At 48.2% G+C, this 25,774-nt stretch overlaps 1 protein-coding gene across 1 annotated transcript; it reads right to left on the bottom strand.

Moving 5' to 3' along the window:
- Window positions 1-9,042: 9,042 nt before the first annotated feature.
- Window positions 9,043-24,897, bottom strand: ZFP3 (ZFP3 zinc finger protein). Its single transcript, XM_025362959.1, has 2 exons — window positions 24,570-24,897; window positions 9,043-10,946 (listed from the first exon to the last, which is right to left on the bottom strand). Exon 2 carries the CDS (start codon window positions 10,936-10,938, stop codon window positions 9,424-9,426), a length of 1,515 nt encoding a protein of 504 aa, XP_025218744.1. The 5' UTR covers window positions 10,939-10,946; window positions 24,570-24,897; the 3' UTR covers window positions 9,043-9,423.
- Window positions 24,898-25,774: the final 877 nt, after the last annotated feature.

Genomic DNA, 25,774 nt, shown 5'->3' with positions numbered 1-25,774 from the left:
AATCAGCAAACACAGCAAAACCAAAAAGGTTTTGAACTACCTGTTAGCTATTTGTTAAATGTCTGCCAACACAAGTCAGGCCCAGTAGCAGGTACCTATGATCCCAGCTACTTGGGAGGCTGAGGTGGTCCAGCCTGGGCAACATAGCAAAATCCTACCTAAAAATTAAAAAAAACCTTTTTTAGTGTGCCTATCGTATAGAGTGCAAGGGACAAATGCATTCGATGCGGCTGGAGAGATGATGTTTATCAGAGATCAAGGCCTTTTAAGCCAGGTAAGGGATTTTGGATTTAAGAGCAGTGGGGAGCTATTACTAGGGAGTGACACCGTCAGTTACTCAGTTGTGTACTTCAGAAAGATCACTTCATCTACAGTGTGGAAAACTGCAAACAGACTCCTATTAGGAGACTTGTGGTAACCGCCAAGTAATATGGCTACCTAAACTGAGGGAGTGACCATGGGGATGTGGAAGAGGAGACAGATTTGAAAAGTATGAAGGGGGCAAGATCAGTAGGACTTTTGGGGGTAGATCTGACTGCCAGGCAGAAACCAGCTCACCCTCCCTCAGTTTATGCTTCAAGCCAAACAGTGCAAATGGTTCCAAGTTTTCCTCCCAAGAGCCTTAGGCTCTGTCCAGCAGCCCCATTCTACAGGCCTTTCTCAGGCACCTGCCTCTGCACACACCCAAGAGGACCCTGAGGGCAGAGGTGGCAGAGTGGCTGCCCTACAGACAGTGTGGCCGTAAGCCCTGGAGGGAGGGAGGAGAGCTGCAAACCAGGGAGCACATGGAAACGGGGAAGCTTTGGGCTTAGTGTTAAGGGAGTCAGTCTCCTCTTCTTCCAGCCACCCAAAAATTACTGAAGCAGTGTTGTAACTGTACTGCTAACTTTCAGAAGGAGGCTTTATATTGCAATGTTACAGATGAAGAAACAGACTAAAATAGATGAAATAATTTGTCCAAGGCCACATAATTGATAAGTGACAGAGCCAAGATCTGAACCTAAATATGATTTCAAAGCCTGTGCACATGGTACTCTTTACTCAGAGCTGCAGGGAAGAGAAGGGGGGCTTTTGCATTTCTTTTTTTTTTTTTTTTTTTTTTTTTGAGACTGAGTCTGGCTCTGTCGCCCAGGCTGGAGTGCGGTGGCCGGATCTCAGCTCACTGCAAGCTCCGCCTCCCGGGTTCACGCCATTCTCCTGTCTCAGCCTCCCGAGTAGCTGGGACCACAGGCGCCCGCCACTTCGCCCGGCTAGTTTTTGTATTTTTTAGTAGAGACGGGGTTTCACCGTGTTAGCCAGGATGGTCTCGATCTCCTGACCTCGTGATCCGCCCGTCTCGGCCTCCCAAAGTGCTGGGATTACAGGCTTGAGCCACCGCGCCCGGCCAAGGGCTTTTGCATTTCTAACTTGAACTGTGGAGCAGAGAAAGCCAAACTCACTGTCCCAGTCAGCACTGCTTCCCAGACAGATGAGTGCTTGGTCCCACCGATGAGACTATCTCTGCTGCCCAGGAACCAATGCAAAGTTTAACTAAATTGAAAATTAAATGTAACTGGATGGGCAGAGTGGCTCATGCCTGTAATCCCAGCACTTTGGGAGGCCGAGGTGGGTGGATCACCTGAGCTCAGGAGTTTGAGACCAGCCTGGCCAACATGGTGAAAACCCATCTCTAGTAAAATTACAAAAAATTAGCTGGGTATGATGGCGGGCGCCTGTAATTCCAGCTACTCGGGAGGCTGAAGCAGGAGGATCCCTTGAACCCGGGAGGCGGAGGTTGCAGTAAGCTGAGCTCACACCACTGCACTCCAGCCTGGACAACGAGCGAAACTCCGTCTCAAAATAATAGATTAAATGTAATTAATTCTTGTTAATTAATTCTGCAAATTAATGCTGTCACCTTAATTGCTTAATGGAACAATGAGAAATGAAGGTCTTTATTTAAAAAACGAAAGCCTTGAAAGAGTTCCATCAGCCACAAAATTGGCATACCCATAAACCTTATATCAAATGAGCAAATTTGGCTGGGCACGGTTGCTCACGCCTGTAATCCTAGCATTTTGAGGGGCTGACGCAGGCGGATTATTTGAACTCAGGAGTTCCAGACCAGTCTGGGAAACATGGCAAAACCTTGTCTCTACAAAAAAAAAAAAAAAAAAGCCAGGCATGGTGGCACACACCTGTAATCCCAGCTACTTGGGGGGCTGACACAGAGGGATTGCTTGAACCTGGGAGGTTGAGGCTGCAGTGAGCCGAGATTGTGCCACTGCACTCTAGCCTGGGTGACAAAGTGAGACCCTGTTAAAAAAAAAAAAAAAATAGAAGCAAATTTCTTTTTTCTGCTTCCAAGTATGAAACCATAATGGAGTAACGGACTGAATTTACCATCCCACATTTAAAAAGCCAGATAAAATATATGAAACAATAATTTTGAGAACTCGGCAACAGGCAATGTGAAAGAGCCCTGAGAGAAGGGAAACAAATGGGAGGAGTCCTAGCATTGGCCCAGCTTTTTTTTTTTGAAACAGGGTCTCATGATGATAGTTCACTGCGACCTCGACCTCCTAGACTCCCAAGTAGCTGGGACCACAGGTGCACAGCACCACACCCGGCTGATATTTGTATTTTTCTGTAGGGACAGGGTTTTGCCATGTTGGCCAGGCTGGTCTGGAACTTCTGGGCTCAAGTGACCCTCCTGCCTTGGCCTGTTAAAGTGCTGGGATTACAGGCGTGAGCCACCGCGCCTGGCCCTTGTTTTTTCTTTTGAGACGGAGTCTCGCTCTGTTGCCCAGGCTGGAGTGCAATGGTGCGATCTTGGTTCACTGCGACATCTGCCTCCCGGGTTCAAGTGATTCTCCTGCCTCAGCCTCCCGAGTAGCCGGGATTACAGGTATACGCCACCACGCCCAGCTAATTTTTGTATTTTTAGTAGAGACGGGGTTTCACCAGGTTGGCCAGGCTGGTCTTGAACTCCCGACCTCAGGTGATCCGCCCACCTCGGCCTCCCAAAGTGCTAGGATTACAGGTGTGAGCCACCGCGCCCGGCCCTCCATACCTATCTTCTTAGTCCCTCTGGCACTCTTAGACGACAGTGACTTCTTTCTAAAGCCAACCCTGCCTTTCATGTTTTGAGTCTATGCTTCCCGACTGCAAATAAGTTTAACTGTAATAATTATATATTAAATAGTTATAATAGGCCTGGCTTGGTGTCCAGAAAAGCCTGGGCCGCGAAAGGGATTCCGTAAATATCCGTGGGATGTGAAACGTCCTCACAAACTGCAAATCCCAGCAGGCGGAGAGACAGAAGTACAGGCCCATTGATTTGCCTCCAACTGCCACCCCGACCCCACCCCGCACACGCACGTAGGGGTCTCCGCGGACGCCCCAGAGCCCACGCACGCGGCCGTGAGCCCGCCCGGAGCGGGGGGGGGATCCCTCGGCCCTCAGGGGCCACCCCACTGGTCCCCGACAGAAAGGCCCGCCGGATGGCAGCTAATCTGCGCGCGGCGAGCCGCCCTCACCCCTCGAGCCCCGCCCCCGGCCGCCGAGGTCCCGCGCTAACGAGGGGTCCTCCCGGCGTCCTAGAGAAGCCCCGCGACAGACGCACTTCCGCTCGCGCCGCAGGGGCTCTTACCTCTCGGATGCCGGGCTGGCAGGCCTGCTAGCGCATTTGGGGACTTTTTGGAGGAGACGAGTACCAACAGAGTTGGGTCCATCAGAAGACACCTGCCTGTGAAGCGTATTATAAACAAGTAAAAACAATGGGTGTTCTTGTCCGCGGTACTGCAGGAGAGTGGAGTGGCCGTCGATTCCCAGGATTAGTAGACAAGGACGTGGGAAAGACGCCTGGGGGATTGGAAAGGGGTCCGAGCTCGGGTCCCGGGGCTCCTGAAATGGACTTCCACTGTCCGGTCGGTCACTGCCCTCAAGCCACCTTCCTCCTTCCCTTCTGTGCATCGTGCTGGCTCAGCGCTTCGGGGAGAGGGACAGGTGGGCGCGACGCTGCGTGGCCGCCCTGCGTTTGGGACCCTTTCCTGCGCCGCAGCGCTGACGCCGCTGGGCTGTTGAGGCGCCCAGCGCAGGTGTTGAGCGCTTGCCCGCCGCGCCTAGCGCAGGTGCTTCACGTCGCAGGCGGCCAGCGAGTGGATGACGACTGTGTCCACCTGCCCCGCTGAGGCTGCTCCCTTTCTCATGTGATCGCCAGAATCGTCCCCGCCCCTTCCCACTGGGCTTTTACTGAGGTCCAGCTGACTTCCATTTGCAGGGGTTCACCCAGACAAGTCTTTTTGACATAGCTTTATTCCCAAAGCTGAGAGGTGCGGTGAAGAGGAAATTATTGCGGCAGTGACTCGGTCTTTTTTTTTTTTTTTTTTTTTTTTAAGGTAAAATGTTTTATTTGGGGAACAGTGGTTAGAGGATGAATTTCAGGAAGTGCATGAATTCTCTGAAACTGCATGTACATTTTTCCGGGCAGAGCTTTCCTGGTTCTCAAAGAAGATTCATGACTTAACAGCATTAAGAACCTGGCATCCGCCAGGAGTCACAACACTTGTAAAAATTGAATGGTAGGCTGGGCGCGGTGGCTCAAGCCTGTAATCCCAGCACTTTGGGAGGCCGAGACGGGTGGATCACGAGGTCAGGAGATCGAGACCATCCTGGCTAACACGGTGAAACCCCGTCTCTACTAAGAAATACAAAAAACTAGCCGGGCGAGGTGGCGGGCGCCTGTAGTCCCAGCTACTCGGGAGGCTGAGGCCGGAGAATGGCGTGAACCCGGGAGGCGGAGCTTGCAGTGAGCTGAGATCCGGCCACTGCACTCTAGCCTGGGCTACAGAGCGAGACTCCGTCTCAAAAAAAAAAAAAAAAAAAAATTGAATGGTAAACAAGCAGCAGCACCCGCCGCCACCGTGAAATTTCAGTAATAAGGTGATTTTTTGTTAAAGGCCATACAAATGGTCCGGAATATCTTAAGTTGTTAATCATGAAGAAAAACGTGTATACCAACACACACACAATAGATAACACTTGTCCTGTTATTTAAGATGAAGGATCTCACCAAGCAAAGCAGAAGATCAAGGACACAGAATGTACACTGTATGCAAAACCAGAAGCTAACAAGCGTGTTGGGGTACTTTGGTAAGGTGAAACTTACAAGGTGGGGACAAAACTGGTAACCAAAGTCCTATTAAAAACTATAGTGAAGGGCCGGGCGCGGTGGCTCAAGCCTGTAATCCCAGCACTTTGGGAGGCCGAGACGGGCGGATCACGAGGTCAGGAGATCGAAACCATCCTGGCTAACATGGTGAAACCCTGTCTCTACTAAAAAAAAAATACAAAAAACTAGCTGGGCGAGGTGGCGGGCGCCTGTAGTCCCAGCTACTCGGGAGGCTGAGGCAGGAGAATGGCGTAAACCCGGGAGGCGGAGCTTGCAGTGAGCTGAGATCCGGCCACTGCACTCCAGCCTGGGTGACACAGCGAGACTCCATCTCAAAAAAAAAAAAAAAAAAAAAAAACCTATAGTGAAACATAATGCAATTTGGAATAATAAACATGACAAAGGCATTATCTCAATAAAATAGTAAAGAAATTTTATTCACCTAAGGTGTTAGTATACCATTAAAATTAGGGAAGGAAGAAAATCTACATGGGCATAGCTTCAAAAATTCTGAAGTGTATTTCTGGGTATTTAGGTAAGACTTTAAGATTGAGGCCTGTGCGGTTTTTTAATGGGTCTAAAATTAAGACAATTCATGTCCTTTCCTTCATAGTATTTGCACAAATCATCATTACCAGTCATGACTGTGGTCAGATGCTGACTCCCAAGTAAGTCGAAGAGGGAGGCAAACAGAAGGGAAAGAAAAATCTTCCTGAGATATCTGGGTAAGACGTGGAAGAGGACAGGGAATTGAGGTTAAGGATTTGCGTATAGTGTACCTAACAAGATGCAGGTAATTTCATTCACCAGCAATCTTTGGCGGGGGGGGGGGGGGGGGGGAGGCGGGTAGGGAATATATATCTATATATGGTAGATTTTTCTGGGAATGAGACGTGAGACTTCCCCCTTAAGAACATGCTCAGGTACAACAGGTCACTAAATTGCCTCCTAATGTTCCATTGAATTAATGGTGAACTAGAGGACGTTTTGCTGAGCAGTGATGGGATTGAGCTAGGGCCAGGGGAAGTGAGGGGATGGACTGGATATCTAGTAGGCAAAAAGAAGTTGAGGTGACTGAGCCTTGAGAGGGAAGGACAAAGAGAAAAACCTGCACTGGTGGTTTGGCCAATAAGGTACTTCTGAGAACAAAACGTCTAATAGGACGCACAGTGTGAGCTCTTCTCCTTTGCTTACACACTATCTTCAGTGAAGTCCAGATTGCTCAGGGGTGTTTGTGTGAATAGATTGTTTAGGAGAAGCCTGAAGGGGTGCCGAATTCTCTGTCAGGGCTGACAAGAGGTAAATGTGGCAATGAAACATGCCAACGGAATCAGGCATGGAAGGAATCGTGAGATCCAGGTTTCCTGTGGGAAAGAGATGGTCTGGGCACAATTCAGTCTGTGCTCCAGCAATGAGAACAGGAGGAAGAGGGCGCACTTCACTTGTCATCAACCAAAGGGAAGAAGTAAATCAAACAGCTTCCCTTACCAAGAGTGTGACTGTTCCAGGCAGAGGTATCTGGAAGGACGTGAAAACTCTGCAGTCATCTATTTGTACAACCCTTTTCTCAAGCCAAGTAGATAAACCTGGGAAGACACCTATATTGGAGTACAGAATAAACCGATTTGGTGAATTATTTTGGCTGTGATCAGTTCTGTTACCAAGGACATGATTTAAATTCATTATATTCAAATCTACGTAGAAATCAGTAATAGAAAATGTGCAAAGGAGTTCAGATAAGGTGGGAATGAATGTGCCTGTCTGCAGCACAGCACAGTGGTTAGGACCATCAACCAGGTTTGGAGTCTTGGCTCTCGCTCTTCCTAGCTGTGTAATCATGGGTCAATTACTTAACACTGCCCCTTCTGCCCCCTCCTTATCTTTTAAATTGGGGTAAGAATACCCACATCATTGATGGTTGCACCACTATGTAAATTAAAAATCATTCAACTGAACACTTAAAACAGGTGCATTTTATAGTATGTAAATTATACCTTCATAAAGCTTTAAAAAAATGAGTACCCATATCATAGAAATGATGTGAAAATTAAAATGTAAACTGGCACTGTGCCTGTCAGGTAGTAAACACTCAATAAATATTAGTGACTAATACTAGTGTAACAAAGACGAGGTTAAAGAACAATAAAGATATTTAAAGTTAAATTTTTAAAGAATTAAGGAATTACTGGGCTGGTTGAAACTTTAGCAATCATTTAGTTCAACTCTTCCATTTTGCAGATGAGAAAATTGGAGACCAGCAGGTGAAGTGCCTTATTCAAGGTCTAGCACTAAGACCAGACCCCAGGCCTGCTGGACCCCCATTAGTGCAATTCCCACTAACAGCCACTGCCTCAGAAACATGGACACATAAAAAATGGAGGCTGTGTTTCCTTAAAGAAGAAATAAATAGAGAACACAAAAAACATGCAGTGATGGTGAAGAAACAATTTCAAGTCTGGGCATGGTAGTTCACACCTGTAATCTCAATACTTTGGGAAGCGGAGGCAAAAAGGTCACTGGAGCCCAGGCGTTCAAGACCAGCCTGGGCAACACAGCAAGACCTTATCTCTGTTTTTTAAAAGTTATTCAAGAAAAAAGAATTTCAAGGCCAAGGGGGAAAACCAAGAAGAGGCTGCCACATCCTGACTTAGCCAGGGCCTCCAGTGGGGTCCAGGTAATGAGAACTGAAGTGCTTTGGCAAGCCCAGACCCTGGTTTGTCATCAGGTGCACTGGCTCACCACTGTAGCCAGGTGCCTGGAGGAGGCGAAGCCACAGTCCTCTCTACTACTTCCCGTCACAGTATCTGTCAGCAGTGGCAGGAGATGGGGCCAAAAATGTATGCAGCAGAATTCTTAGGAGCAGTCAGTCTGAGCACCCCTGAAGCGTGGACAGCTCCTGAATAGCTGCTTCTGCCCGTGCCAAGTAGTGTGACCTCAATTGTTTATCCCCTGTTGTTGCCTAATCGGCCCCTCTGGATGCTAAGGCCTTCACTTATAACCCTGTTGTAAATTGCCTGGCAGTTCCTCCATCATGGCAGCCTCTTCAGATGAATAAGGAAGCCTAACAGATGTGAAATGACCCTGCTTCTTCATTAATGCTGCCATCTTCTAAAGTAACTTGATAGCAGGGCTGGAAAACTTTGAAGCTAATAAAAACTTACTAAATTGGCCGGGCGCGGTGGCTCACGCCTGTAATCCCAGCACTTTGGGAGGCCGAGGCGGGCGGATCACAAGGTCAGGAGATCGAGACCACGGTGAAACCTCGTCTCTACTAAAAATACAAAAAATTAGCCGGGCGCAGTTGTGGGCGCCTGTAGTCCCAGCTACTCGGGAGGCTGAGCCAGGAGAATGGCGGGAACCCGGGAGGCGGAGCTTGCAGTGAGCTGAGATCCGGCCACTGCACTCCAGCCTGGGCGACAGAGCGAGACTCCGTCTCAAAAAAAAAAAAAAAAAAAAATACAAAAAAAATTAGCCGGGGGAGGTGGCGGGCGCCTGTAGTTCCAGCTACTCGGGAGGCTGAGACAGGAGAATGGCGTGAACCCGGGAGGCGGAGCTTGCAGTGAGCCGAGATCCCGCCGCTGCACTCCAGCCTGGGCGTCTGAGCAAGACTCCGTCTCAAATAAAAAAAAAAAACAAAAAACTTACTAAATTATTCCAGTGCTAAACAGTGGACAGGAGAAATGAGGTGTGTCTTCTAAGTTATGACTTTCTAATATTTCAGGGGGTAACATTCAGTGAGTCAACTCTGTCATTCTTAGGAGGTGGTGGAATCCTGTTCCCACAATTTTGCTGAAGAGTAATTGAGGAAAGATGGCTGGTACAGACCCTTAATGTTTGTTATGTGATCCACTGGGGGAGGAGAAGGGAAAGGAAGAAGGACAGAGGGGAAATTAAGGCCTGAAATAGCTTTTCGATTTAACTCAGTACATTGAAACCTCTCAATGAATAATTCATAAAAGTGCCTCATTAGTACCTGCAGTCCTAGCTACTTGGAAGGCTGAGGCAGGAGGACTACTTGAGCCCAGCAGTTCAAGGAAGCAGTCAGTTATGATTGTGCCACTGCATCCCATCCTGGGCAACAGAGCAACACCCCACCACTTAAAAAAAAAAAAAAAAAAAAGTGCCTCATCTTCTTCAACCCACTGTTTAAGATCAGTGGGAGGACAGAGATTCTGTCCATTCATTTGATTTGAATACTTGGGACACATAGTATAAACAAATGAATATGTTGGACTTTAGCTTTTCCCCTAAAAACTTTCCTATTTTGCAGATTACTCCATACAGTGAACACTTTGATGTCGGAGGAGGTGAGAGCTCCGACTAAAAGTCTTTTGACATTCTTGGCACTCATAAGGCTTCTCTCCAGTGTGAATTCTCTGATGTATGATAAGTTGGGAATGCTGGCTAAATGTTTTCTCACACTCACTACATTCATAAGGTTTCTCTCCAATATGAATTTTCTGGTGGAGAAGCAGCTCAGAATTATCCCAAAAGGTTCTTGCACACTCATTACACTGATGGGGTTTCTCTCCAGTATGAATTCTCTGGTGGACAATCAGGTGAGAGGTCCGCCTGAAAGCCTTTCCACACTCAAAGCATTCATAGGGTTTCTCTCCAGTGTGAATTCTCTCATGTCTAAGAAGTTCTGAGTTTCCCCTGAAGGCCTTCCCACATTCCTTACATACATAGGGCTTCTCACCAGTATGAATTCTAATATGTCTAATAATCTCTGAGTTCTGGCCGAAAGTTTTCCCACATTCATTACATTCATAGGGTTTGTCCCCTGTATGAATTCTCTGATGCCGGATAAGCTCCGAACTCTGACCAAAGCCCTTCCCACATTCATTACACAGATACGGTTTTTCTCCAGTATGAATTTTCTGGTGTCTGATAAGGCCTGAGCTATGCTTGAAGGCTTTGCCACACTCGTTGCATTCATGGTATCTTTCTTCAGTATGAATTCTCTGATGCTGAATAAGCTGTGAACTAACCCTAAAGGTCTTCCCACATTCATTACATTCATATGGTTTCTCTCCAGTATGGATTCTCTGGTGTAGAATAAGGGCTGAATTTTGACTGAAGGCTTTACCACATTCTTCACATTTATAGGGCCTCTCTCCAGTATGAATTCTATGATGGTGGATAAGATGTGAACTCTGAATGAAGGCCTTTCCACATTCATTACAAGCAAAGGGTTTTTCTCCAGCATGAATTCTCAGGTGCCGTCGAAGGCTCGAATTAGTTCCGAATGTCTTTCCACATTCTTGGCATTCAAAGGGTTTTTCTCCACTGTGAACTCTCATATGCTGGATGAGATGTGAGTTCTGATTAAAGGCTTTCCCACACTCTTTACACGCGTGAGGCTTTTCTCCCACAGAACTTCTCTGTGTTTTGTGAGATTCTAAAATCTCTATGAAGTTTTGGCCAGAGGTAGCAAATGCGCTTACTCCCTCTGTTGTAGTAGCTCCCTGATGTGTAACCAGATTTGCGCTGGGACTGCAGCCTCTCTCACTCTCATTCTTCTCCTGGTCTTTCTCACTTGAGGGTGATTTCTTAAAGATCATCAACCCTGATGGAAAGTCTCTCTCCTGAGGAGACATCTGCTCTATAACCTCTTCCATGGACTCCTCTCTCGAATGTCCCTCCAACCTGTCTTCTTCACATCCTGCTCCAAACTCATCACCTTGGTAAACCACTTTTGGAAATTTTTCTAATATTGACCCATGTGGCTCAGATTCTTCAGAAATTTCTTCCTTGGGAATCACCTCCTTGTTCTCAGTCCCCATCTCACAATCTGAAACGAGAAAGGGTAAGTATGTGAAGGGACTGTATCATAGTGAAATGAAGCTAACACTGTAGGAGAACAGAGCTTTGATGTAGTTCTCATAGCACTCAAAAACACTCTTGGTAAGGGGAAGAGGGCAGCTGAGGCAGGGGATTGCTTGAGCCTGGGGAGGTCAAGGCTGCAGTGAGCTGAAACACACCACTGCACTTCAGCCTGAGTGACAAAGAAAGACCCTGTCTCAGAACAACAAAACAGTCTTGGTATCTGGTGACATGACAGCATGCTGCCAAAAAGAAGGTAAAGATTTAGGATTATGGTGGACATGCTAAACAGTGGATGCTGACTAACAGGAGTGAGAAGACATTTCAAGAGAGAAGTAGGAGATGGATGGTAAGGAGATGCTGATTTAAAAAAAGTTCCATAACATTAATGGTGAGTTGGGATAGAACTTGAAGGTGATAAAGAAAACATCTAGGGAAAATGGTGGCCATATTAATAGATAGGTATATGATAAATGTTGAAAGAAGGGACAGAAATGACATGGTGGTTCACACCTGTAATCCCAGCACTTTGGGAGGTCGAGGTGGGTGGATCACTTGAGCTCAGGAGTTCAAGACCAACCTGGGCAACATGGTGAAACCCTGTCTACTAAAAATACAAAAATTAACTGGGCATAGTGGCGGGCACCTGTATTCCTAGCTTCTTGGGGGGCTGAGGCAGGACAATCACTTGAACCAGGGAGGCAGAGGTTGCAGTGAGTCGAGACTGCACCACTGCACTCCAGCCTGGGTGACAGAGTGAGACCCTGTCTCAAAAAAAAAAGGAAAAAAAAAAAAAAAGGACAAGTTAATAGAAATAACTTTTGGGTGTATAGGGGAAGTAACGGCAAAATGAGTAACAAGAGGACTGTTCTTAGTCCTGTTCTCTGGTACTCATCAGCTGTGTAGAGCAGCAGAGGGGACATACAGGGCTTACCCCTTCAAAAGGTGAATGTGTCTTAACTGAAACTAGCACAGAAGCACCACCTTTTGACTCCCTGATGTTTCGAGCCACTGGCTTTAATCTTCTCCAGATGGCTAGTGAATTGTGTCAATACCATTTACTGAATAATTCTCTCCCCTACTGATTTAAAATGCCACCTACTCCATAGTCTAAATATCCATCTATATTTGGGCCAACTTCCGGATTCTATTCCGTTCCACTGATCTGTGTCTTCTCTAATATCAAACAGTTCAACCTGTTAGCTTTATTTTATTTTATTTTTTTTTTTTTTTGAGACGGAGTTTCGCTCTATCGCCCAGGCTGGAGTGCAGTGGCCAGATCTCAGCTCACTACAAGCTCTGCCTCCCGGGTTCACGCCATTCTCCTGCCTCAGCCTCCCAAATAGCTGGGACTACAGGCGCCCGCCACCTTGCCCGGCTAGTTTTTTTTTTTTTTTTTTTGTACTTTTTAGTAGAGACGGGGTTTCACCATATTAACCAGGATGGTCTCGATCTCCTGACCTCGTGATCCGCCCGTCTCGGCCTCCCAAAGTGCTGGGATTACAGGCTTGAGCCACCGCGCCCGGCCCCTGTTAGCTTTATTAACATTTTTAATAGATGCTAGAGAAAGTTCTCTCTCAGTTTTCTTTTTCAGACCTTTCCCGTCTATTCTCATATCTTCCCAAGTAAACTTTAGTATAAATTTGTAGTCCAAACTTATTCTGACGTTGTTTTTATGTTCATCATGTCTCTGTACCTCTTTTCCTTTTTACATTTTGTAACTGGCTATTACTTTTATATATACTAATGCTGTTGATAATTACATATTTTGTAATCAGCTCTCTTATAGTATTTTCTTAATACCTTCATAAATCTTAGAGAGTACATTTTTGGGCCGGGCGCGGTGGCTCACGCCTGTAATCACAGCACTTTGGGAGGCCGAGGCGGGCAGATCACAAGGTCAGGAGATCGAGACCATCCTGGCTAACATGGTGAAACCCCGTCTCTACTAAAAATACAAAAAAATTAGCCGGGCGTGGTGGCGGGCTACTTGGGAGGCTGAGGCAGGAGAATGGTGTGAACCCAGCAGGCGGAGCTTGCAGTGAGCTGAGATGGCGCCACTGCACTCCAGCCTGGGTGACAGAGTGAGACTCCGTCTCAAAAAAAAAATTGGCCAGGGGCAGAGGCATGTGTCTGTAGTCTCAGCTACTGGGGAGGCTGAGGTAGGAGGGTCACTTGAGCCCAGGAGGTCAAGGTTGCAATGAGCCGTGATTGTGCCACTGCACTCCAGCCTGGGCAACAGAACAAGACACCTTGTTTCTTGGGTGGCGGTGGGGGGCGGGGGGAGTACATTTTTTAAACTTTTAGAAAGATTTTTAGTTGTGGCAAAAATGTTTAGTTGCCTACCCCAATATCTCTTATTCCCCATTGCCTGATAATAGAATAATAAATTTATGTAGTGTGGCAATTAGCCTAGCTAAAAAAAAACACATTCCCCAGCTTTTTAATTTTTGCAGTTGGGATTGGCCGCATGATCATATTCTACCCAATGAGACAGTGAGATGCAAATGAAAACACATGGGACTACTAGGAAATCTGAAGGATGAGGGGATACATTTATTCCATCTTGTCTTCCATGCTGTTCCCAGAGCATGATGTGATAGCTGGACACCATCCTAGACCATGAGTATACTGGTATACCCTAGGACTGGGGATCATAGCTGGAAGGAACCTGGGTCCCTGATGACTCCATGGCACTGCCATACCATTCCTGGAATGCCAGCCTCTGGACTTCATTTATCCAAGAGAGAAATAAGCTTTTGCCTTGCTTAAGATATTGGGGGGGTTTTGTTATTATATGAGGCCAAACCTATTCCTAATAAAATTGTCCTGGGGATTTAGCTGTCCCCACCACAGACAAGGGGTCCAAATGTCAGGAGAATAAGCTTGACCTTTGTTCAGATGGTAAACAACCTGGAACTAATATTCAAGTGGCCTTTGCTTAGGGCAGTATATTTGTGCACTACAGCAAATCTGAGGAATACAATCTTCCCGTCAGTGAGAGTGTTCATTGTGGAAGGTGATTCTCAAGGGGGTGTGGGCATGTATGGAACTTCATCCTTCAGACAATGCACAACTATGCGATGGTTTTTCTAAACCAAGGGGTTACGCCGGGCGCGGTGACTCACGCCTGTAATCCCAGCACTTTGGGAGGCCGAGATGGGTGGATCACGAGGTCAGGAGATCGAGATCATCCTGGTGAACACGGTAAAACCCCGTCTCTACTGAAAATACAAAAAAAAATTAGCCAGGCATGGTGGGCGCCTGTAGTCCCAGCTTCCAGGGAGACTGAGGCAGGAGAATGGCGTAAACCCGGGAGGTGGCGGAGCTTGCAGTGAGTGGAGATCGCGCCACTGCACTCCAGCCTGAGCAACAGAGCGAGACTCCATCTCAAAAAAAAAAAAAAAATGAGCCGGGCGCGGTAGCTCAAGCCTGTAATCCCAGCACTTTGGGAGGCGGAGACGGGTGGATCACGAGGTCAGGAGATCCAGACCAACCTGGCTAACACGGTGAAACCCCGTCTCTATTAAAAATACAAAAAACTAGCCGGGCGAGGTGGCGGGCGCCTGTAGTCCCAGCTACTCGGGAGGCTGAGGCAGGAGAATGGCGGGAACCCGGGAGGCGGAGCTTGCAGTGAGCTGAGATCCGGCCACTGTACTCCAGCCTGGGTGACAGAGAGAGACTCCGTCTCAAAAAAAAGAAAAAAAAAAAAAATCAAATGCAGTTGAGATTCACTAGCATAAGAATTAGAAAATGTCTACTGAGGCTGGGCATGGTGGCTCACACCTATAATCCAAGCACGCTGGGAGGCCAAGGAGGGTGGTCACGAGGTCAGGAGATCCAGACCATCTTGACTAACACGGTGAAACCCCACCTCTACTAAAAAATACAAAAAACTAGCCGGGCGAGGTGGCGGGCGCCTGTAGTCCCAGCTATTCGGGAGACTGAGGCAGGAGAATGGCGTGAACCCGGGAGGCGGAGCTTGCAGTGAGCCAAGATCACGCCGCTACACTCCAGCCCCGGTGACAGAGAGAGACTCCATCTCAAAAAAAAAAAAAAAAGAAAAAGAAAAAGAAAAAGAAGAAAATGTCTACTGAGACAATAGATAGTCATATATGAACTGTGAGCACAGATTCAGGGGAATGACAGAAGCAAAAATCAGCTGGTAGTGGACTGAATAATGAATTTGCTGCTGCTTTCAAAAAAAAAAAAAGTGGATGAAAGGAGAAGACCAAGATAGTGCTATAGAGAATGGCTTTTCTCTGATGAGATAGGGACATGTTTACATTAGAAGGAATAGTTCCAGCAGAAAGACAGGGGTCAAGAGTGAAGAAAGGAGGAGATCACTGAAGAAAAAAAACCCTGTGGCCGGGCGCGGTGGCTCAAGCCTGTAATCCCAGCACTTTGGGAGGCCGAGACGGGCGGATCACGAGGTCAGGAGATCGAGACCATCCTGGCTAACACGGTGAAACCCCGTCTCTACTAAAAATACAAAAAAAAAATAAGCCGGGCGAGGTGGCGGGCGCCTGTAGTCCCAGCTGCTCGGGAGGCTGAGGCAGGAGAATTGCGCGAACCCGGGAGGCGGAGCTTGCAGTGAACTGAGATCCGGCCACTGCACTCCAGCCTGGGCGACAGAGCCAGACTCCGTCTCAAAAAAAAAGAAAAAAAAAGAAAAAGAAAAAAGACCCTGAGCAGCAGAGGAGGCTGCAGTCATGTGGTAAAGGAAGGGGAAAAGTGGAGATTTGGGGGTGACTTTGGACTCCCCTTCTCTCTGCCCAGCCTCCCGTTATCCACAGGATGTTGCTTACTAACACCATCTGGCTCGGGCACCTCCAGTCACTCATCAGGGAAGCCCTGGCAATGTCCCCCTCCCCAGACACCTGGAAGGAACCTGATCTCCTACTGGAATCCTGAAGTCTTAGAAGCTCTTTGTGCTACACCCGAAAATGAGATGGAACTTTCTTCAACTTTCCCCATCGCAGCATCTTCTCTCATTTTCCCATGAAGTAAGAGAGGGCACCTAAAAACTGTACTTCTCCTTTTTGTTGAACTCTTTGCAAATGATAGGTAATGTGTATCTGTACCATTGTTAAGAATCCACTGTCGAGAATTTAGCTGTCTTCTTCCTCCATGGTACCATCTGAGTTGGGAAGTACTGTCTTAAATACATTCTCTGTCATCCCTACCCAAGAGCAAGTTCCACAAGCTGCCATTTCAGTCTCCATCTGCTTCCAACCCCCTTTCTGGTCTTTCCTTTTCATCCTCATGCCTCCTAGAGTTGCTTCTTTTCCATCATCTAGTTCTTTACAAAATCAGCATTCATAGAGCCGACGTGTGTACCACAATAAATGGAAAGTCACTTTTCCTTAGTAAAAACAAGATACAACAGAAGTTAGGTATATATTTATCCCCAGTCAAGTAACCAGGACTTAGTTTAAAACTCAAATTCAGGGCCAGGCGCGGTGGCTCACGCCTGTAATCCCAGCACTTTGGGAGGCAGAGGTGGGCGGATCACGAGGTCAGGAGATCGAGACCATCCTGCCTAACACGGTGAAACTCCATCTCTACTAAAAACACAAAAAATTAGCCGGGCATGATGGCAAGCGCCTGTAGTCCCAGCTACTCAGGAGGCTGAGGCAGGAGAATGGTGTGAACCCGGGAGATGGAGCTTGCAGTGAGCCGAGATTGTGCCACTATACTCCAGCCTGGGCGACACAGCGAGCCTCTATCTCAAAACAAAAACAAAAACAAACAAAAAACAAAAAAAAAAACTGCAATTCAGAAAGTCTCCCCTGGCCAGGCGCGGTGGCTCATGCCTGTAATCCCAGCACTTTGGGAGACTGAGGCAGGCAGATCACCTGAGGTCAGGAGTTCGAGACTAGCCTGGCCAACATGGTGAAACCCTGTCTCTACTAAAAATACACACAAAAAAGTTAGCCGGGCGTGGTGGTGTGCATCTGTAGTCCCAGCTACTGGGGAGGGTGAGGCAGGAGAATCACTTGAGCCCAGGAGGCACAGGTTGTAGTGAGCCGAGATCACTCCACTGTACTCCAGCCTGGGCAACAGAGCAAGACTCCATCTCAAAAAAACACAGAAAGCCTTCCCCAACTAAATCTTTTTTTTTTTTTTTTTTTTTTTTTGAGACGGAGTCTCGCTCTGTCGCCCAGGCTGGAGTGCAGTGGCCGGATCTCAGCTCACGGCAAGCTCCGCCTCCCGGGTTCACGCCATTCTCCCGCCTCAGCCTCCCGAGTAGCTGGGACCACAGGCGCCCGCCACCTCGCGCGGCTAATTTTTTGTATTTTTTTAGTAGAGACGGGGTTTCACCGTGTTAGCCAGCATGGTCTCGATCTCCTGACCTCGTGATCCGCCCGTCTCGGCCTCCCAAAGTGCTGGGATTACAGGCTTGAGCCACCGCGCCCGGCCCCCCAACTAAATCTTATTGGCTCTGATCATTATTTTACTTTGCATTCTGCCAGCAACACAATATCAATGTCATTTGTTAAATACTGCTTTATGGGTATTTTATCACATACAAACCAATCAAAGCCAATCTCCATTTGGTTGATTTTTCCAGAGGCACAGCCATACATTAGGCCTCAGACTCATATGGAAACACCACTTCTCATAGCCTAAATTCACGTTCCCAAATACAATTTTCTATCTTTCCGTTTCTCACTTCCTCACTTTTCTCAATCTGAAATTTAATGTTTCTGAAGAGAGATAAGACAGAGATGCTACTGGAGGAGTGCAGGTTGACCACTGGTCCTCAGTTTGGGGATGACAGGCAGACCTCTACTGGGGCTCCATAGCTCAGAATAGGATCCTCAACTTGGCAGACCTAAATTTGTCTTTTCAATGCGCCCAAGGAAAGCAAGCTCAAAAAGCTTCATTCATAAAGTACTGATGTAGAAACCAGATATCTGTTAATTAACAACAAGAAATAAAATTTCTAAAGGACCATATTACCTAGATGAAAATCTACATGAGCTGGGCATGGTAGCTCATGCCTGTAATCCCAGCACTTCAGGAGGCCGAGGCGGGCAGATCACTTGAGGTCAGGAGTTCAAGACCAGCCTGGCCAACATGGTGAAACCTCATCTCTACAAAAATACAAAAACTGGCTGGGCATGATGGTGAGTGCCTATAATCCCAGCTACTCGGGAGGGTGAGGTGGGAGAATCGCTTGAACCTGGGAGGTGGAGTATGCAGTGAGCTGAGATCGTGCCATTGTACTCCAGCCTGGGCGACAGAGCCAGACTCCATCTGAAAAGAAAAAAGAACCCCACTCCTGGTACCTGCCGGGCGCGGTGGCTCAAGCCTGTAATCCCAGCACTTTGGGAGGCTGAGACGGGTGGATCACGAGGTCAGGAGATCGAGACCATCCTGGCTAACATGGTGAAACCCCGCCTCTACTAAAAAAAAAATACAAAAATTAGCCGGGCGCGGTGGCGGGCGCCTATAGTCCCAGCTACACAGGAGGCTGAGGCAGGAGAATGGCGTGAACCCGGGAGGCGGAGCTTGCAGTGAGTGGAGATGGCGCCACTGCACTCCAGCCTGGGCGACAGAGCGAGACTCCGTCTCAAAAAAAAAATAAAAGAATCCACTGAGAAATCTGTTAAAAATACTAATTTCCAGGTCCCGTCTCAGATGTCTCAGAATCTCTAGTGGGGCCAAGAGATCTGTATTTTAAACAAGTGCCCTAGGTGATTCTGATGCCCAGCCAGGTTTGAAAACCACTGTTACAAAGTCTTTTTTTTTTTTTTTGAGATGGAGTTTCGCTCTTGTTCCCCAGCTGGAGTGCAGTGGTGTGATCTCGGCTCACTGCAACCTCCACCTCCCGGGATCAAGCAATTCTCCTGCTTCAGCCTCCCGAGTAGCTGGGATTACCGGCATGGACCACCACGCCCGGCTAATTTTGTATTTTTAGTAGAGACGGGGTTTCTCCATGTTGGTCAGGCTGGTCTGGAACTCCTGACCTCAGGTGATCCACCCACCTCGGCCTCCCAAAGTGCTGGATTACAAGCGTGAGCCACTGCGCCTGCCCTACAAAGTCTTAATGATTGGAGTTTTCCTACTCTTAATGTGCTGTATCCATCTCTCCCCAAAATCTGGCCTACAGGCAGATCAACACAGGGGCCAAGCAGCAGAATTATGGTGCATTGCCAGTTCCTGCTTGGACTTTTTTCCTCTTCTCAATCTAGGTTGCCCCTCCCCTCCCCTAAACCCGAGAGCAGACAGGGCAGATATAATACAACTGACTGCTTACCTTTTCTGAGTTAAAAACCACCTTTCCGTTATGCTTATCAAACTGACGCTAGTTACTGTAACTGGACCTGATTTTGCCCAAACTGCATAAATCTACATTTACAGCAATCTCTTATGATAGCAATATCACAACTTTTTGAACTTATCTGCCAAAAAGCCACACGGTGATCTGTAGTAAAACATTACGGCATAATCTGTCAGCTGACTGACAACGTGATTACATATTTTAAAAATTTTGTCCCCTTAAGGTCACCATGGTGCATCACTCTGTGGTGGAAAATCCTCTAGCGTGCCATACAGAGATAATTTGTTGCATTTCTTGGACCTTTTGTAATACAAGTCCCAATCTTCGCTCCCCCAAGAATTTTACTTTATTTTTTGAGATAGGGTCTCTTATTCTGTCACCCAGGCTGCAGTGCAGTGGTGCAATCACAGCTCACTGCAGCCTTGACCTCCCAGCCTCATTACCGTGCCCAGCTAATTTTTTTGTAATTTTTCTAGAGACAGGTTTCACCATGTTGGCCAGTCTGGTCTCAGACTCCTGGGCTTAAGTGATGTGCCCACCTTAGCCTCTCAAAGTGCCAGGATTATAGGCGTGCCCAGCACCTATAATTTAAAAAATGTTTTAAAAATATGTATTTACTGATATGTAATCCCAGTACTTTGGGAGGCTAAGGCGGGTGGATCACGAGGTCAGGAGATCAAGACCATCCTGGCTAACATGGTGAAACCCTGTCTCTACTAAAAACACAAAAAGTTAGCTGGGCACGGTGGCGGGCACCTGTAGTCCCAGCTACTCGGGAGGCTGAGGCAGGAGAATGGCATTAACCCTGGGGAGGCAGAGCTTGCAGTGAGCCGAGAACGTGCCACCGCACTCCAGCCCAAGCGACAGAGTGAGACTCCGTCTCAAACAAACAAACAAACAAAGAACAGAAACAGAAAAAGCATTTGGATTTCAACGTAGCATGCACAAGGGTGGGATAAATACGGAAGAGGGGAAGATGAGCAAGGCAGCACTGACATTTTGATGTGGAGGGTAATGATAAGCTCTCACTAAGTGCTAAGCAACATACAGACATTAACCCTCACTACCTCCTGATGAAACAAGCACACTGGAGAGCATCAGAGTGAAGAGGGGCCAATCACCATGCTCTCCTGACTTCTTTCAGTGGCAGTTTTGGCAGTTTGAGAATCCAGGGAGGTGTGTGGTGGAAGACTGAGGAGGTGAGGCCTAGGGAGGTTAGTCAGGACAGAGCTGAGATGACTGAGTGAGACAGGCATGGAAATGAAGTGGGGCTCGGAGGAGTGGGGTGCTAACAGAAGGAGGTTACAGAGACGGTGAAGATGTGACGAGCACCGTCTTTGTGCTCCAAGGGAAGGTAACCAAGGGAAGGTATCTGGGAAGCTGGGACGAGGCTTTATTTTGAAAATTTTTAATACCTCAAAAATAATATCCTTTGAAACTCATTAAAATGTATGAGAAATGGAAATGTTTTGGATGTCAACTTGCAAGTGCATAAAGAGATACAAACCTTCCAAAATTATTTTACAGGGTATGTGAGCAAAAATATTTTACAGGGTATGTGAGCAAAAATATTTGCAGTGGCTTTGCTTTCCTTGCCAGAGATCTAACCTCATCCAAGAACTCCAGCAGCACACTCCAACCGAGTTAACCCAGTCAAATAAATGCCCTAATTCTTGCAAGGCACTGGTTCAGAAACAACAAGGATTCGGGAATTCCTGGTTCAGAAATGGGCATCCACCTTCATCTGGGTCAATATTTTGAGGAAGTTTGCTGGGAGCTTCTGAGAATAGTTTCCTGCCATCCTGAGAGAACCATACGATAATACTTCCATATATTATTGCCTATACCTGCTGCTGCCATCTCACTACCAGTCTGTGGATAAGGGCAGCTAAAGCTAAGGAAAACAAGGGAGATACTGGCCAGGCGCGGTGGCTCACGCCTGTAATCCCAGCACTTTGGGAGGCCGAGACAGGCGGATCACGAGGTCAGGAGATCAAGACCACCCTGGCTAACACGGTGAAACCCCGTCTCCACTAAAAATACAAAAATTAGACAGGCGTGGTGGCGGACACCTGCAGTCCCAGCTACTCGGGAGGCTGAGGCAGGAGAATGGCGAGAACCTGGGAGGCGGAGCTTGCAATGAGCCGACATCGCGCCACTGCACTCCAGCCTGGGCAACAAAGCGAGACTCCACCTCAATAAAAAAAAAAACAAAAAGAAAAAGGAAGAAAGAAAAACAAGGGAGATGCTGCCAGGATTAAATCAATCCTGAAACTACTATACCTCTTTTTTTTTTTTTTTTTTCTTTTGAGACAGAGCCTCGTTCTGTTTCCCACACTGGAGTGCAATGGCAATCTCGGCTCACTGCAACCTCTGCCTTTGAGGCTCAGGCGATTCTCCCGCCTCAGCCTCCCGAGTAGCTAGTATTACAGGCATCCGTCACCAGGCCTGGCTAATTTTGTAGTTTTAGTAGAAACGGGGTTTCACCATATTGGCCAGGCTAGTCTCGAGCTCCTGACCTCAGGTGATCCACCCGCCTCAGCCTCCCAAAGTGCTGGAATTACAGGCATGAGCCAACATGCCCAGCCTATACCTCTTGCCTTCCAATTATGAGAGCCTATATACTTACATATTTTAAAGCCAGCTTGAGTTGGGTTGTGTTACAGACAAAAGCATCTTAACTGATGCAAATGATTTTCCTCAACCTCTGAAAGGCCAGATCCTACCAGATATTCCATAGTTAGTACAAGGATCACCTCCTTCTCAAAGTCTTCGCTAACATCTGCAGGAAAGAGGTTCTCTCTTGGTCCTCTGAGCCAGCATTTCATTGGCCCTTTTCTCTCTTTCACTGTACTATAGTTATCATGTCGCTTCCTGTTTATTGCATCCCAAAGCCTACAGAATAAAAACTTCTTCTCATGGCTCACAATGTCCCCCCGAGAAAGCCCATTTCCCCTTCTCATCTCCTGTCCCACACCCTCCATTAACTGCTGGAAGGTGCAGTCATGCTTAGTGTCCTGCAGTTTAAACATTTTCTTTTTTTTCTTTTTTTTTGAGATGGAGTCTCTCTCTGTTGCCCAGGCTGGAGTGCAGTGGCACGACCTCGGCTCACTGCAAGCTCAGCCTCCTGGGTTCACACCATTCTCCTGCCTCAGCCTCCATAGTAGTTGGGACTACAGGCCTGTGCCACCATGCCTGGCTAAATTTTTTTGCATTTTTAGTAGAGATGGGGTCTCACCATATTAGCCAGGATGGTCTCGATCTCCTGACCTCGTGATCTGGCCTCCCAAAGTGCTGGGATTACAGGCGTGAGCCACCGTGCCGGGCCTAAACATTTTCTATTCTTTAAAGCTTCTTTGCCTTTGAGAACAAGTTATTCCCACCTCCTGGAAATCTACTGCCTACTTTGTGCACTTCACAAGCATCTCCATCTCCAAGCCTCGGCTGAGGCATGGACAGACCCCCCTCCATTTTTTTTTTTTTTTTGAGACGGAGTATCACTTCTTCATCTAGACTGGAGTGTAGTAATGCGATCTTGGCTTACTGCAACCTCCGCCTCCCAGGTTCAAGTGATTCTCCTGCCTCAGTCTCCTACATAGCTGGGATTATAGGTGTGCGCCACCACGCTTGGCTAATTTTTGTATTTTTAGTACAGACAGGGTTTCACCATGTTGGCCAGGCTGGTCTCAAACTCCTGACCTCAGGTGAGCCGCCCACCTTGGCCTCCCAAAGTGCTGGGATTACAGGTATGAGCTATCACACCCGGCTGACCCCCTCCATTTTCTTTCCTGACCCCCATGCTCTAAGGCAGACAGCTACTCCTTCACCTTGTAGCAGCTACCCCACTGCATTATTAATTTTCTTTTTTTTTTTTTTTTTTTTTTTTTTTTTTTTTTTTTTTTTTTTTTTTGAGACGGAGTCTCGCTGTGTCTCCCAGGCTGGAGTGCAGTGGCGTGATCTCGGCTCACTGCAAGCTCCGCCTCCCGGGTTCACGCCATTCTCCCGCCTCAGCCTCCCAAGTAGCTGGGACTACAGGCGCCCGCCACCGTGCCCGGCTAATTTTTTGTATTTTTAGTAGAGACGGGGTTTCACCATGTTAGCCAGGATAGTCTCGATCTCCTGACCTCGTGATCCACCCGCCTCGGCCTCCCAAAGTGCTGGGATTACAGGCTTGAGCCACCGCGCCCGGCCTGCATTATTAATTTTCATACCTATTTTCTTCTCTAGACCATAAGCAAGGATGCTGTTCCATTCATCCTGGTATTCTGGGTACCCAGCATATTTCAGATACCTGGTAAATGTTAAGTAAATTTGTGTAACTGTCTTATATATATATATAAAATGAATCTGCAATACCTCCCTTTTTTCTGAGACAGGGTCTTGGCTCTACTGCCCAGACTCACTGCAACTTCAACTTCCCGCGCTCAAGAAAATCCTCCCACGTCAGTCTCCCAAGTAGCTGGGACTACAAGCATGCGCCACCACACCCAACTACCCAACTAATTTCTTTATTTTTTGTACAGATGGTGTCTCACTATGTTGCCCAGGCTGGTCTTGAACTCCTGGGCTCAAGTGATCCTCCCGCCTAGGCCTCCCAAAATGCTGGGATTACCGGCATGAGCCACCGCACCCAGCCTCTGCAATGCTCTTGATGGCTAACTGGATATTTCATTCATCATTGTATCTAAAGAGCCTAGGATAATGTCTGACACAGAGCTGCTGTCAATAACTGTTTGTAAAAATAAGTTCCTTCTCCCAATCTGGGTGATACTTAATTTATGGCACTGTTATCCTCCTTTCCTCTCTTCTCCCTCTGGTACCCATAATAGGGCTCTATCTTTGCAGGTCAAACCTGTCTCCTTTTCACAACCACCCCTCATAATCCAGTATCTTGTCTGGCAGCACAGGGCACAATCTGCCACTGGGGCCTTAAGTTTGTGACACTGCCCGCCATTTCGTCCTAGCGGTTTACTTGGGGGTGGAATGTGTGAGAAAACCACAGCTCCCACGGGTCCCCACCTCGGGACGTAAGGGAGTGTCCTGCTTCTCCCGCCCCCACGGCTGACAGGCACCAAACCAGAGCTGGGACGGTCCCTGGCGGTGTCCAGGCGCCACCCTGTCTGCGTGCAGGTGGAAATGAAGGCCTGGGGGCGGGGGCAATGGAGGGAGGCATAAACTTCAAGGTCACAAACCGAACCCCGGTCAGAACGGGCCTAAACGTAGGGTTTCCGCTCGGCTCTCCAGGGAGTTGGGAGCCCTGCCCCCGCCTACCCCCACAGCCGCGACTGAATGAGGTCTCACCGCAGGCCGCTACCGCCCCGCGCTCGCTCACTCCGCTCAGGCTCCGCGCTGCTGGGCCGCTCGCACACAGCCCGCAGCTGTTGTCCCGGTGTCACTGGCGACGGGCATCGGCCACTTCCGGTACCCGGGCGGCACTCCAGCCAATCGGCGCGCGTCGCACTCCGCTGGAGGAACAGGTGGTCAGCGCACGAACGCCCCCTTGCCTTTTCCGGCTTTGCTTTTCGCCGGTTCTCGCCCTAGCCCTAGCTCCACGTCGCCGCCGCCTGCCAAGCCGGCTCCCTGGAACAGCAAAGTGCACCCGTCGACGCCCACTTCAGCCCCGGGATCAGTGACGAACTGAGTCCTCCGGGTTTCCTAGAACGGCTCCGGGGATGAACTTCCGCTCCGCGATCTGCCGCTCTGCGCCCTGGTGTCGCTCCCCAAGCATTGCGCTGGGCTGAAGAACTCCGGAATCTGCTTTGCATTCCCGCGGGGACGGATTGCGCGACCCTTTTAACTCTCCCACCCCGCATCGTTCTTATCCCGTCTTTCCCTTCCACAGACTCCGTGGGTCTGATAAACACCGGGTGCAGATCCTGGGAACAGGCCGCTCCTCGGCGGGAGCTAAGGGAGACCTGCTTTGAGTTCCTCTGTAGTTTTGCACAGCCAGTTTGTTTTTTGTTTGTTTGTTTGTTTTATTTGTTTTTTTGAGATGGAGTTTCGCTTTGGTTGCCCAGGCTGGCGTGCGATGGCTCCATCTCGGCTCATCGCAACCTCCGCCTCCCAGATTCCAGCGATTCTCCTACTTCAGCCTCCCCGAGTAGCTGGGATTACAGGCATGTGCCACCACGCCCGGCTAATTTTGTGTTTTTAGTAGAGACGGGGTTTCTCCATTTTGTTCAGGCTAGTCTCGAACTCCCGACATCAGGTGATCCTGCCGCCTCGGCCTCCCAAAGCGCTGGGATTACAGACATGAGCCACCGCGCCCGGTCTCCAGCTTGGTTTTTTTGTTTGTTTTTTGAGACGGAGTTTCGCTCTTGTCGCCCATGCTGGAGTGCAATGGCATGATCTCCGCTCACTGCAACCTCCACCTCCCGGGTTCAAGCGATTCTTCAGCCTCAGCCTCCAGAGTAGCTGGGATTACAGGTGCCAGCCACCACGCCCGGCTAATTTTTATATTTTTAGTACAGATGGGGGTTTCACCATGTTGGTCAGGCGGGTCTCGA

The sequence above is a fragment of the Theropithecus gelada genome, chromosome 16 (assembly GCF_003255815.1).
Source record: "Theropithecus gelada isolate Dixy chromosome 16, Tgel_1.0, whole genome shotgun sequence".
NCBI classification, from domain to species: domain Eukaryota; kingdom Metazoa; phylum Chordata; class Mammalia; order Primates; family Cercopithecidae; genus Theropithecus; species Theropithecus gelada.
This window is presented reverse-complemented; position numbering and strand designations above follow the sequence as displayed.